General features: G+C 45.7%; 1 protein-coding gene across 2 annotated transcripts in view; it reads right to left on the reverse strand.

The window, feature by feature from the left end:
- The window catches only part of NFIC (nuclear factor I C), a 126,148-nt gene that overhangs the window by 13,720 nt on the left and 99,911 nt on the right, over window positions 1-12,517 (reverse strand). Inside the window, exons 7-9 of one of the 2 annotated variants that reach the window (XM_054981450.1) lie at window positions 12,113-12,238; window positions 5,766-5,950; window positions 516-672 (exon numbers count right to left, since the gene is read on the reverse strand). In XM_054981450.1, coding sequence (XP_054837425.1) covers window positions 516-672; window positions 5,766-5,950; window positions 12,113-12,238 — 468 coding nt within the window. The remainder of the gene's footprint in view (window positions 1-515; window positions 673-5,765; window positions 5,951-12,112; window positions 12,239-12,517) is intronic. The other variant, XM_054981451.1, reaches the window with a different exon arrangement.

A 12,517-nucleotide genomic window follows, 5' to 3' on the forward strand; every position in this document is an offset into this window, starting at 1 on the left:
ATCCTTGAAAGTCTGGGGCACTTCAAGGCAATGATCTTGCTCAGTTTCCTAGCCTACACAAGGAGACTCTGCTCCCCTCCAGAAACAAAATGTCAGGAAGCAAAGGCAGGTTGCGAGGCCAGAAGCTACGGCTTTTGCTTCAGGCTCTCTTGAATTGCAATAGCAACACTTTTAAAATTTACTATAGCAACTAATTTGGTTGCATGCTTGTTGGGGACATACTAAGAAAGCTGGAAATTAATTTTAGGAGCGGGCCTTTCCCCATCCCCCCCGGGCGATTCAAATCAGATTGTAAATCAACAGTTTTGAATAGCCTCATCTGAAATCAGTATGTCCAGTTGCTGTCCTGTTCAGAAGCCCACCCCTAAGCTTTGTCCCTCCCGGCCAGGATAGTACGGCACCCTGTGTCTGTAAACATGGCAGAGGATGAGGGGATCCGTGACAGGGAGGCGGGCAGGACTTGGGCATTTGGGAGCGGGTAGGTGGGTGTCAGGCGGGCAGGCTCGCTTGCTTACTGGGTGATGTCGGCGAGGAGGTCCCTCCCTCGGAAGTTGTCGTGGTGGATTTGGTATCAGGTGAGATTGCCAGGCGGGGCATACCGGGGGGCGGCGGTGCCAACATCTGTGGGGGAAGGTAGTGCCCGGGTACCTTCACTTGGCCACTTCCATTTAACTAGGGACACAACACAAAATAAAAAACAAACACACACACACACACAGCAAGCCATTAGCACCACCCACTGGAGCTGCCTGCCCGCCCCGGGGGGACACCTCCCGCCTCACAACGGGATGGACTTCTGCAGAGATCACAGTAGACTTTTGGCCCAATGAACTGTCAGAGCTAACAAGTCACTTTTCAGTAAATGAACATTTTCTTTTAAAATCCAGCACAGTCTTCCTCCTTCCTCTAGAGTTTGGCAGCCCAGAATTTGGCTAGGGATGCCCCTGGGACCGAATCCTGCAGCTAATAGTTGGACCAGAGAGCCAATGGGCTGTTTCCAGGGTGGAGTTGGATGATTCGTTAGAAATGACACAGATCAAGGCTGCTTTTCTATATTGGTGAAGGGGGGGGGGCGATGGGGGTAGGGGGCAGAAAGGTGAAAAGACCTTTTTTTAATGAAGGGGCAAATATTGGGAAAGTATCTCTTTTTTAAAAACACCAGGATTTGAGTCCAGCGGCTCCTTAGAGACCAACAAGATTTTCAGGGTGTAAGCTTTCGAGAGTCAGAGCTCCCTTCTTTAGATTCTTCTTCAGGTCTGAAGAACGAAGCTCTGACTCTCAAAAGCTTACACCCTGAAAATCTTGTTGGTTTCCAAGGTGCCACTCGGACTCAAATCATGCTGTTCTACTGCAAACCAACACGGCTACCCACTGAAAACTATCTTTTTAAAAAATACCCTGCAAACAGAAATGAGATACAACATTGAAATGACGACACTGTTCCTGACGAAGAAGGGAGTGACGCCCACCATCTACTGACACAGGAGGCTGAGCAGTGGTGGAGTGGCTTGGCATGTTCCTTGGCAGATGTATGGCCAAGGAGAGTTTGGGCCAATCAATGCCAACCCAGAGAAGGAGGCAGAATGCAAGCGAAGTAGGGGCACTGCTTTCTCCTCCAGGTGCCCTTCTAATTAGAAAATGGGATATTGTCTTCAGAGACCCCCCCTGGGAGTGAGCTCCCATTTTCTGTTGGGAGGATATTTAGGCTCCTTTTAGATCCTGTAATGCCTAGGGCAAACAAGCATGAGAGACTTACTTTCTCTATCCCCTCCCCAAAACATAGAATTAATTTGGGGCGGGGGGGAAGAAAGATGAAAGGGGGGAGGCTGAAGAAGGGCCAGGAGAGGACACCAAAATGGTCATCAATAGCCCTAACTGACATCCCAGGATCTGAGTCATGTAGCAGTTAGAGTGTTGGGCTCGGGCTCAGGAAATCCAGGTTCGAATCCCCACTCTGCCACGATGCTCAGGGGATGACCGGGACCAGTCACTCTCGCTCAGCCTAACCTACCTCGCAGGGTTGTCGTGAAGATAAAAAAGGGAGAGGAGACCCGTGCATGGCGCCCCGAGCTCCTTGGAGGAAGGGCGGGGTAAAAACGTGACAGACTGCAGGATGGTTGGTGCCTATTCTGGAAAGGACCCCATTTTGAGATGAAAAAAAAATCTAAAAGCAGAACAAAAAAAAGGAGGAGACGAGAAAGATGTAAAGGAACATATTTCAGAGAATCAATAAAGAAATGAAGGGTGGGGACCAGCTGTAATGGTACCCTTTTGCTTAGCCCGGGGCTGGGGGTGGGTATGCAGGATTGGGGCAGGGATAGTAAGGGTGATTTCCTGATAACTCCCAACCATAGCTGGGGCAAATAATTTATGAGTATTAAATTTAGCTCCACCTGCATGCTTAATTCAACTGGTTTGCAATGAACCAAGCCAAAATTTTCATTCGGGATTGTAAGCTGCCTTGAGCCACAATGGGAAAGATGGGATACAAATGTAAATATTTAAATAAAAGAGTGTCATGGGGATTATTCTGCCCGGAAATAGGGGATGGTATTAAAGGTCAGCATAGAATTTTGGCCTCTGCTCCCATCGGGAATGGGAGATTTGACCCTGTGTGACACCACTCGGGCACTCTCCCACTGCATCCTGGGAGACTCGCCTGGAGTACACTGAGCATGACTGTTCCCTAAAGCTGCTAACCTCCAGGTGGGAAGATACAAGATCTTCCGCAGCCACAAAAACCAGTCGTTGTATACTTAAAGTGCACAATGCACTTAAAGTGGCACTGCGCACTTTAAGTATACAGCGACTGGTATTTGTGGCCGCAAAAGATCTTGTATCTTTCCATATCTTAGTCTAGTTCCGTGGTGCTCTTTATTTCCATTTGCTTTTTAACCGCCAGGTGGGCCTGGCCTTCTCCCAGAATTATACATACATGGGTTCCCCTGGAGGAAATGGTACCTTCGGAGGATGGACCGTACGTCATCACATCCCTGCCAAGTTCCTTCCTCTTCCCAAACTCCGCCCTCCCCAGGCACCCCCCCCCAAATCTCCAGCAATTTCCTAAGGTGGAGTTGGCAACCCTACCTCTTCCTACGGGTTCTCATAACCATGAAAAAGTCATGTATTATCCCTTCATTCTGGAGGGCTTTGTGAGACTACTTTTCCCCAAATAGAGCCAGACGTGTGCCAAACTGCTTGATGTTAAGGACAAAAAGGGAGGTGTGGGTGGCAAGCACCCCTCTGCCTCTCCCAGCAACTTCTCCCTCCAGGCACTTTTCTTCCTGACAAGGGACTGGGAGGGACTAAGGGCCAAGCTACAAGTGATGAATTACACTTGAACGGCAAGTAAACAGACTCACATGTATTCCTCCCTGTTCACTTGCGCTCCACGCAATCACTACGTGAGGAGGGAGGAATAGATGTGAGTCTGTTCATTTGCCATTCAAGTGTAATTCATCACTCCCAAGGCAGAGGATTTAGCATTGTTTCTCCTTTGGTTCTTTTGATCGGACTCCTCCTGACACACTTATGCTGTTGTTCACTAGGGGGGAAAGCTTAGTTTAAATGTACAACGGCTCCATGGTTACATGAAGTTTTGGCATCATGGTTTACTATTAAAGTGGAGACAAAGAGAGCTGTGGTTCTCGAAAGCTTACGCTACAATAAAGTTGGTTAGTCTTAAAGGTGCTACTGGACTCTTTACTATTAAAGTGGAGGAATCTCAAGTCTTCACTTCTCCCTGTTTAAAACCCACTTTCTCACTGCTGGGTCTGAGATGGTTAATCATAGGCGCCTTAACACCTATATGCAAATGATCCACAGAAGCGGGGGGGGGGGAGGAGAGGGAGTGCTGCAAAGATGCGAGGAAGCCTACAGATCATGCAGTCGGGGTGTGCGCAACCGGCCCCTTCCCACAGAGTTCACATGTTGCTTTGCAGTTTGCCTTGCATAAAAGGGGTGCTTTTTTGGGTGATGCAATGGCTAGAGTGTCATCGTAAGAATGGGGAGCCCCCCCCCCGTTCAAATCCCCACTCTTTTGCCAACTGCACTGGATCACTTGGGGCCAGCTCCTCTCTCCTTGCCTAACCTACTTCACAGGGTTCTTGTGAATGTGAAAATGAAGGAAGGGAGACCTCTGGCCTTTGTTTATGCCGCCTTGATGTCTGTGGGAGGGGGGCAGTTCAAAATGGAGTTAAATAGAATTATTTTCAATCACCCTTTTTTTAAAAAAAAGATGCAAAATGATGCCTTGGGGCAGACAATACTTCCACCATGAGAACAACAACGGCATTGTTCGCGGCAGTTATTTCTATCTGGCCCCACCATTGCCTCTGGCCAAAAAAGGTCCTGCAAAGTTGCTAAAAATCCAGGAAATGTAGAATATTCTGAGATGCAGGGGCACCTCACCAGGCCTTGGATATAGCATCTCCAGTTCTGTCTCCAGCTGTGGAGGGACGGCCTGGTAGCAGCAGGCGGCAGGTTGAAAGGGTTGGGTCCACCCCTGGCATTCTCCTCCAGCCGCCCTGGCCCTGGCTGCGGGGTGGTCCGGTCACCCTTTGATGGGCCCACCTGCTGGGAGGGGCTTCCCACAGAGGTGGGGAGGGGCCAGCTGGGAAACAAGCTGCACATCAAAGAGCAGATCCCTGTGTGTGCGTGTGTGTGTGCGTGTGTACGTGCACTTGGGCTGGACTAAGGGGGTATCACAACCACATGGGGTGGACTTCATAAGGAATCAAAGCTACCTGAGCGTATTCCTCCTGGCTCAGCACCCCCGCCCCTGCCAGCTTTCAAAATCTTCACTGAGATTCCTCTAACTTAGATGCAGGGGAGGGGGGGGGGAGAGATTGCATTTTTGCAAGTCTGGGGATCTGAGGGAGCTAGTCCTGCTACTCAGGGCTTTTTTTCTAGAAAAAGAGGTGGTGGAACTCAGTGGGTTGCCCTCGAAGAAACTGGTCACATGGCTGGTGGCCCCGCCCCCTGATCTCCAGACAGAGGGGAGTTGAGATTGCTCTCCGTGCCGCTGAGGGCAATCTCAACTCCCCTCTGTCTGGAGATCAGGGGGCGGGGCCACCAGCCATGTGACCAGTTTCAAGAGGTTCTGGAACTCTGTTCTACCGCGTTCCTGCTGAAAAAAAAGCCCTGCTGCTACTCCAATCCTTTACTTCTCTTACCTCCTCTTCTGTGTCCTCCACCCCCCATACTCAAGCTGCAGCACTGCTGTGGGTTTGGGGGAATGCAAAGGAAGGTCTCAGCACTGGGACATGATGAAGGTTCCCGCCCAGCTCTGGTGACCACTTCTGGAATCCTGAGAGGGCAAAAACACCCCCTACTTCTGAGCAGCTCTAATGCACAGCCTCTTCTCGAACGACCTCTTCGACGGCACCTGACCCTGGCTTACTTCTTCCAGGCTCCTGCAAACACACCTGGGGTGCGTTGCTTGTAAGCTACAGAAAAGCAAAGCCCACGTTCTAAGGCTGCATGGCTTTTACAGCTGGCGTACAGAAGTCATACCGTTAAAAATGATACAAAAGAACAAAGCAGGTTTCTAGTCCTCGTGACAGCAGAGCAAAGGAACAAAAGCGGGTGGGACAGAGATGGCGATTGTCCTCTGGGCATGGGAGAGAACCCGGTTGCTTGCTCCCCCTGCGCTCCTTGAAATCATGTCCCAGGCTGGGCAGAAGCAGCCTGGAAACCGCCCCCCCCCAGTCCTATCACAGGCAAGGTCAGAAATAGGGCAGGCACATCTCTTGGCAGCTCCTTACCGGTCCCGGCTGTTGATTGGACGGGTCACAGGCCAACGAGACGAGATCTTTCAGAGGATCCTGCGGGTTCAGGTGAGGCGGGTACCTTATGGCTGTGTGGGGGAAGTAGGTGGAGGCCGTCTGGGGCAGGATCGAGGTGGTGGAGAAGTGCAGAGCAGAGGAAGGGTGGGGGCTTCGGGCGATACCTGCAGGGGGCGAGAGAGACAGAAAGGAGACCGGGCGGCTTTGGTCGCCAGCGCACACCCAGCCCCTCCTGCTCCCGGGCACCACTGCGGAGACTACCAAGGGAGCGGGGCAGCAGAGCAGCCCCATGGGACCTGGTCTTCCTCCAGCCGCATCCTCCGAGAAGTCGGCAGACCCCTTTGGAATATCTCAAATTCTCCCCACTCCCACTTCTATGCCACATACCGGGCTGAAGGATAGGGTCCCTTTGGCACTGATAAAAACGTTGTGGGTACCCTGGACACTGGCACCAAAACTGCTGTTTTACCCACATCACACAAAGCCGCAGAAACCAGCAACCTCTTCTTGCAATTCCTCCTCCTCCAACCTTAGATACTGTTGTGCACAACTGCACCAAGATCCTTTGGGTGCGCTTTCTTTGCCAACATGCGCACATACTCTAAGTACGGGGAGGGGGCATACGCACCACTGTGCACGAGGAGGGAGGGGCATTGCACCAAAAGAATCGTGGTGTTTTACTGATGCCCCTGAATGCTTCTGCCCCTTCTGGCTCTTCATGAATGCGAAGCCTCCAAAGCAAAATTACCTGAATATTCAAAAAAATGGCCATATTTTGAAGAGCAAAAAGGTTAAAATGAAATGGGTGGGGCCAGATCCTTCAAATAAGGCAACTTTAGTTGATCACCACAATTACTTCTAAGGCAACCGAGAATTCACTTGCCAAATTTGGTCTTAGACACAAACGCACGCAAACATACACGCCTCCTGGAAACTTGATTTTATAATGCCCAGAAATAATTGACCTTTTGGGGCGGGGGGGAGATCAGAGTTGAATGTTCACAAGCAAGAGCTGATCGAAGGATGCTGCTGGCTTATTCTGCTGCCCCCAATTTGTTCTGATTCTCACTACAGTAAGGATTTAAGGAACTTTCTCTGCTTCCTTTTTTACAGAATTCTGAACTGCATTGCCAACCACAGCATCTTGGTTGCGAATTCACTAGCTGCGCTTCAAAAATTAAATTCTGGAACTGGAATCTCAGCAGCTTTTAGTTCTTCCCAAAAATCTGACATTAAAAATTCCTAAAACATGGTCAAAAAGTAAGCTAGACATGGGCTGTTTTCACACTGCTTACTGGCCACGGAACATTGCGCTCCTGGAACGAGCTCCTGGAACGACAGCATCTTCCTGGTGCAATTTTGTGCGAGAACTGCCATTGAACTGCTGCTGTCAAGTAAACAAAGAATCAATAGCATCATATTTGGAGAAAACCAAACTTCCAGAGATCTCGGAAGCTTGGAGAAATAAGCTGAACAGTGAAGTAATTGATGAGGAAATAAATATGGCAATACAATCCGCAAATCTAGGAAAGGCGCCAGGGCCAGATGGACTTACGGCTAAATTTTATAAGACAATGGCCAATGAACTGGCACCATTCCTAAAAGAGGTGATGAACGGAGTTTTTAGGGATCAAAGAATTCCAGACACTTGGAGCGAAGCGAATATATCATTGATCCCAAAAGAGGGCCAAGATCTGACTAGCGTGAAAAATTATAGGCCTATATCACTACTCAATAATGACTATAAAATTTTTGCGAAGATATTGGCGGAGAGATTGAAGGGGTGGCTCTCGGAAGTCATAGAGGAGGAACAAGCAGGCTTTCTGCCAGACAGACAAATAAGAGACAACTTAAGGACAGTGATCAATGCTATTGAATACTACGACAAGCGTTGTGACAAAGAGGTTGGTTTCTTCTTTGTAGATGCTGAAAAAGCGTTTGACAATTTAAACTGGGACTTTATGTTTGCCACTATGGAAAAGCTACAACTGGGAGAAAGATTCGTCAGAGCAATTAAGGAAATCTATAGAGACCAGACTGCAGCAATTGTAGTGAATGATGAATTGACCAAAAAATTGACGATTAGTAAAGGAACAAGACAAGGTTGCCCGTTATCTCCATTGTTGTTCATTTTAGTATTGGAGATTCTGATGATACAAATTCGACAAGATGAGGAAATACGAGGAATAAAAATAAAGGACTATTCATATAAGGTCAGAGCATTTGCAGACGACATAATGTTAATTGTAGAAGACCCACTGGAGAACATGCCAAAAGTGATAGACAAGATCAAGGAGTTTGGAGATTTGGCAGGTTTCTTCATTAACAAAAAGAAGTCAAAGATATTATGCAAAAACATGACTAAGCAGAAACAACAATTGTTAACGGAAACAACGGATTGTGAAGTAACTAGTAAGGTGAAATACTTGGGAGTTGAGCTGACTGCAAAAAATATAGATTTGTTCAAGAATAATTATGAAAAATTATGGACTCAGATAGAGAGAGACTTGATCAAATGGAATAGATTGAACCTGTCATGGTTGGGCAGGATTGCAGCAGTTAAGATGAATGTGTTACCAAGAGTAATGTTTTTGTTACAGACAATACCAATCATCAGAGACTCTAAACAATTTGAAAAATGGCAGAGGAAAATATCAGATTTTGTTTGGGCAGGCAAGAAGCCTCGAGTGAAAGTAAAAGTTTTACAAGATGCAAAGGAGAGAGGCGGAATGCAACTGCCCAATCTGAGACTTTACCATGATGCAATCTGCCTAGTTTGGCTAAAAGAGTGGATGACATTAAAGAATAAGAAACTATTAGCCCTAGAGGGATATAAAAAAATTTTTGGATGGCACGCATACCTATGGCATGACAAAGTAAAGGTCAACTCGATGTTCCTGCATCATTTTGTAAGGAGAAGTCTATTTACAATCTGGAAGAAGTATAGAACTTACCTACAAGAAGGAACCCCCTTGTGGGTGGTTCCATATGAGGTGATAGATCCGAGAGCTGTGGATAATGAACAACAATGTTTAACGTACAAAGAAATAACTAAGATTGAAGTATCTAAACTTAGAATAAAGACGCAAGAGGAACTATCACCTAACTATGATTGGTTTCAGTATAGACAGATTAGAGACTTATATAACTCAGACTTTGCAAAAGGGGGCATACGAACAGAGAACTCGGAACTAGAGCAGACCCTTCTTAAAGAAGACAAGAAAAGAATATCCAAGGTATACCAAGTATTGCTGAAATGGTATACTGAGGATGAGATAGTTAAAACACAGATGGTGAAATGGGCTATAAATTTCAATAAAGAAATAACAATGGAGGCATGGGAATACTTGTGGAAAACTACAATGAAGACAACGACATGTATCAATATTAAAGAGAACATTTTCAAAATGATCTATCGTTGGTACATGACACCAAAGAAGATTGCGCTAGGGAATTTGAATACTTCTAATAAATGCTGGAAATGTAAGAAACATGAGGGCTCCCTCTATCATATGTGGTGGTCGTGTGAGGTAGCTAGGCAGTTCTGGGGGGAAATAATAAGAGAAATGAGTGAAATTTTACAGTTTCAAATAAATAAGAACCCAGAACTCCTGCTGCTAAACTTGGGAATGGAGGGAATTCCAGCCCATCATAGGACGTTGATTTTTTATATGACTGCAGCAGCTAGACTTTTGTATGCGCAGAAATGGAAAGTACAAGAAGTACCAACTATTGAAGATTGGATCTACAAATTGCTGTATATGGCTGAAATGGACAAGATGACAAGAAAACTGAGAGATCTGGACTCAGGGCAGTTCAACACAGACTGGGAGAAGCTGAAACAATACCTGGAGAAGAAATGGGAGGTGGGAGGAAAACTGTGGCAGTTTGAGAACTACTGAAATATAATAAAAGTATAAAAGAGAGGGGTGACTTTACCGGGGGAGGAAGAGAAATGTGAATTTATAAGCAGTTAGATTAATTGATTGAGATATATATAGATATGTATAGGTCAACTGATAGAGAATAATTAATGATAAGGTTTAAACATGAGGATTGACTAACTAACAATATTTTCTTTCTTTGACAAGATTTATATGCACCAAACTGAATGTATAGAAGAGTTAAATTGATTGAGTATCTGAGGAGTTATATAGAATTACCATAAAAAGTTGAAATGAGTAATATATAGAGAACAAATCAAATTGTTTGATTTAAATGTGGGAAATTTTTATGGTTTATGATATATAGGTTTATATAGAATTATTCAAAACTGGAAAATGGGATAAATTGTTTATCTAAAGACGTATAGTTTGGGTGTATAATAATTAAAGGAGTTAATGATGCACTGCTTAATATAATGGAGAATGTATATCTGTTTTAGACAGAGGAATTTAACAGAAGTAAGAGAAAAGGGACAGAGGGTGGGAAAGCTGTTGGAAGTCAACAAAAGGGGGGGAAAGGGAGGGGGTTAGAAACGAAAAATTAGGGGAAAATTGATTGTAATGTAAAAATAAAAATGTTCTAACCCAATAAAAAATTTTTCAAAAAAAAAAAGAACTGCTGCTGTCATTACAAGAGCTCGGCGCGATGTTCCACAGTGTGAAAATGGCCATGATTGTATATATAGCCATGAAAATTCTTTTGCTACAGTGTTTTACTTTTGCATGCATGGATTCCTACCCATGACGTCTTAAAGATGCATACATGTGCTCCTTTGTGTGCTGCTTTTCTGATGCAAACATGCATATTCCTGCACATGGGAGGGGGGAAATCACACCAAAAGAATTTTGATGCAACTGCACGAACAATCACATCAAAGTTGGCCTTATCTAGGTTTCGATAAATGGACTTGCACACATCAATAACGCAGATGGTTATGAACTGAAAGCTGTCGTAAACGGTGCATTCATGCACACAGTACAAACTTCAGAACTTAAAAAAAGAGAACAATGAAGAATTCCTAAAAATCCGAATGCATCAGAAAAAAAGGCAGATACTTCAGATCTGCAAAATCTGTAAAGACACTGAGATGCAGAGTTTCAGAAGCACCTCCATACCCAGCTATGATCAAGCAAGTTGGGATTCGGTTGCAATCTGCCTGAATCGAGGAACCACAGAAGGAGGAGGCATGTAATATTCCGAGAGAAAGAGACAGAGAGAAAGCTCAGAGCAGGTCCCTAAGCCAACTTCCTCCTGCCTTTGGAAACTGAAATGACAGGCATGGGTAGCAACAAATCAAAAGCTGGCTGAAGCACTGTGAATTCCTCAAGATTCAGGGCCTTTAAATTTGTTTTTAAAGTGCCACAAACACTCGTCTGTTAATTTGTCACCCGATTCATTAAAAGGGGAGGGGATTTTTAAAAGTGCAAAAATGCCCTGAGAATGTTGGAGGACCTTAGTAACACCAAGGAGCATGCAGTGGCAGCCAATCAGCACCTTTCTTCTCGAAATCTGCAGAATCCTTTTATTTTTTCCAACACTTGACCCTGGAGAGGAACCAGTACATTTGGTGTGATTGTGGAAAAGCCACTTCCGGAAGATCCCTCTTGCTCAGTCAGTGTGACATCCGGCTTTAGCCACTACCCTTTCTTACCCAGCATCCTTTCGTATGAGGAGGTAAATGACAGCTCTGTGAGTTGAGCTGCGTGTTTTAGGCTAGTGAAATCCCATAATTTTTCCATTTCACTCTGGAGAAATTAACAGTCCAGGGCCCCAGCATAGGTTTGTCTGTCCTATGAGTCTATATTGGCTTTATACCATTTTAAGTGTTGTGGGTCCCCCAACAAAGAACCATGGGAGTTGTAGTTTGTCAAGAGCGAAAAGAATTCCTTGGTAGGGATCCCTAAGAGTCAATCTTTGGAAGAGCAAAAATTCCTAGAACAGCGAGTGAGTGTTGGGGTGGGGAAGAAGGGGAAGGTTAAATGTGTAGCACGTTGCCTTACAAGGGGCAAGGAAAGAAACTTTACTTGCAGAATTCTACCCACAAACCTGCATCTGTAAAGCTTGATTTCTCACTCGCAGCAGATCAAATTCCAGGAAGATCGAATGAACTGTACTGTACCACTTGAAAGTGCAGGCGGAGAAATAAAATCCAAGTGCTTGCAAGTAGAAAACTAGCTCCACAGTGAGAAGAGGCTACAAGAACGCTGAAGTGCTAGATTTCTGCTCGCTGGGAAGGTTTTTTTTTTTAATGAAGGAACATTAAAATGACACTGTCTGATGTGGTACAGTCCTTACGACCAGGTCATTCTGTCGCACGTGCAAATTGGACTTAAGTCAGGCAAGCCACCATCCCCAGCCTTCCCTGATGATAGTTGACGTACCACTGTGAACAGCAATGACAGGACGGTGATGCTGGGTGAAGCTGCTCAGCCGAGGCGATGAGTCCTGCGGTGACGGGCTGTTGAAAGGAGACTTGTCCATGTCCTTTTTGATAGTCGGGGAGATGCCTGGGTGGGGAGGGAAATCAGAAGAGAATTTACCCCTGTTAGTAACTAACACATTAGATTCTGTTGACAAAACCATAGAAAAAGGTCAGAGTTCCAATAATCATACCCAGTCTGTCCACTGCAGAGGCCTCCTCCTGTTACTGCTCACCAGGAAGAGGTATTCAGTGGTAGACTACCCCTGAACATGGATACTCCATTTAGGTACCCCTATATTTATTTAAACAGAAACCCCTATCTCATCTGTGGGTGGCCTGCTTTCACTGCTAGCACTGGGGGCTA

This window comes from Eublepharis macularius, chromosome 5, assembly GCF_028583425.1.
Source record: "Eublepharis macularius isolate TG4126 chromosome 5, MPM_Emac_v1.0, whole genome shotgun sequence".
Taxonomy (NCBI): Eukaryota; Metazoa; Chordata; class Lepidosauria; order Squamata; family Eublepharidae; genus Eublepharis; species Eublepharis macularius.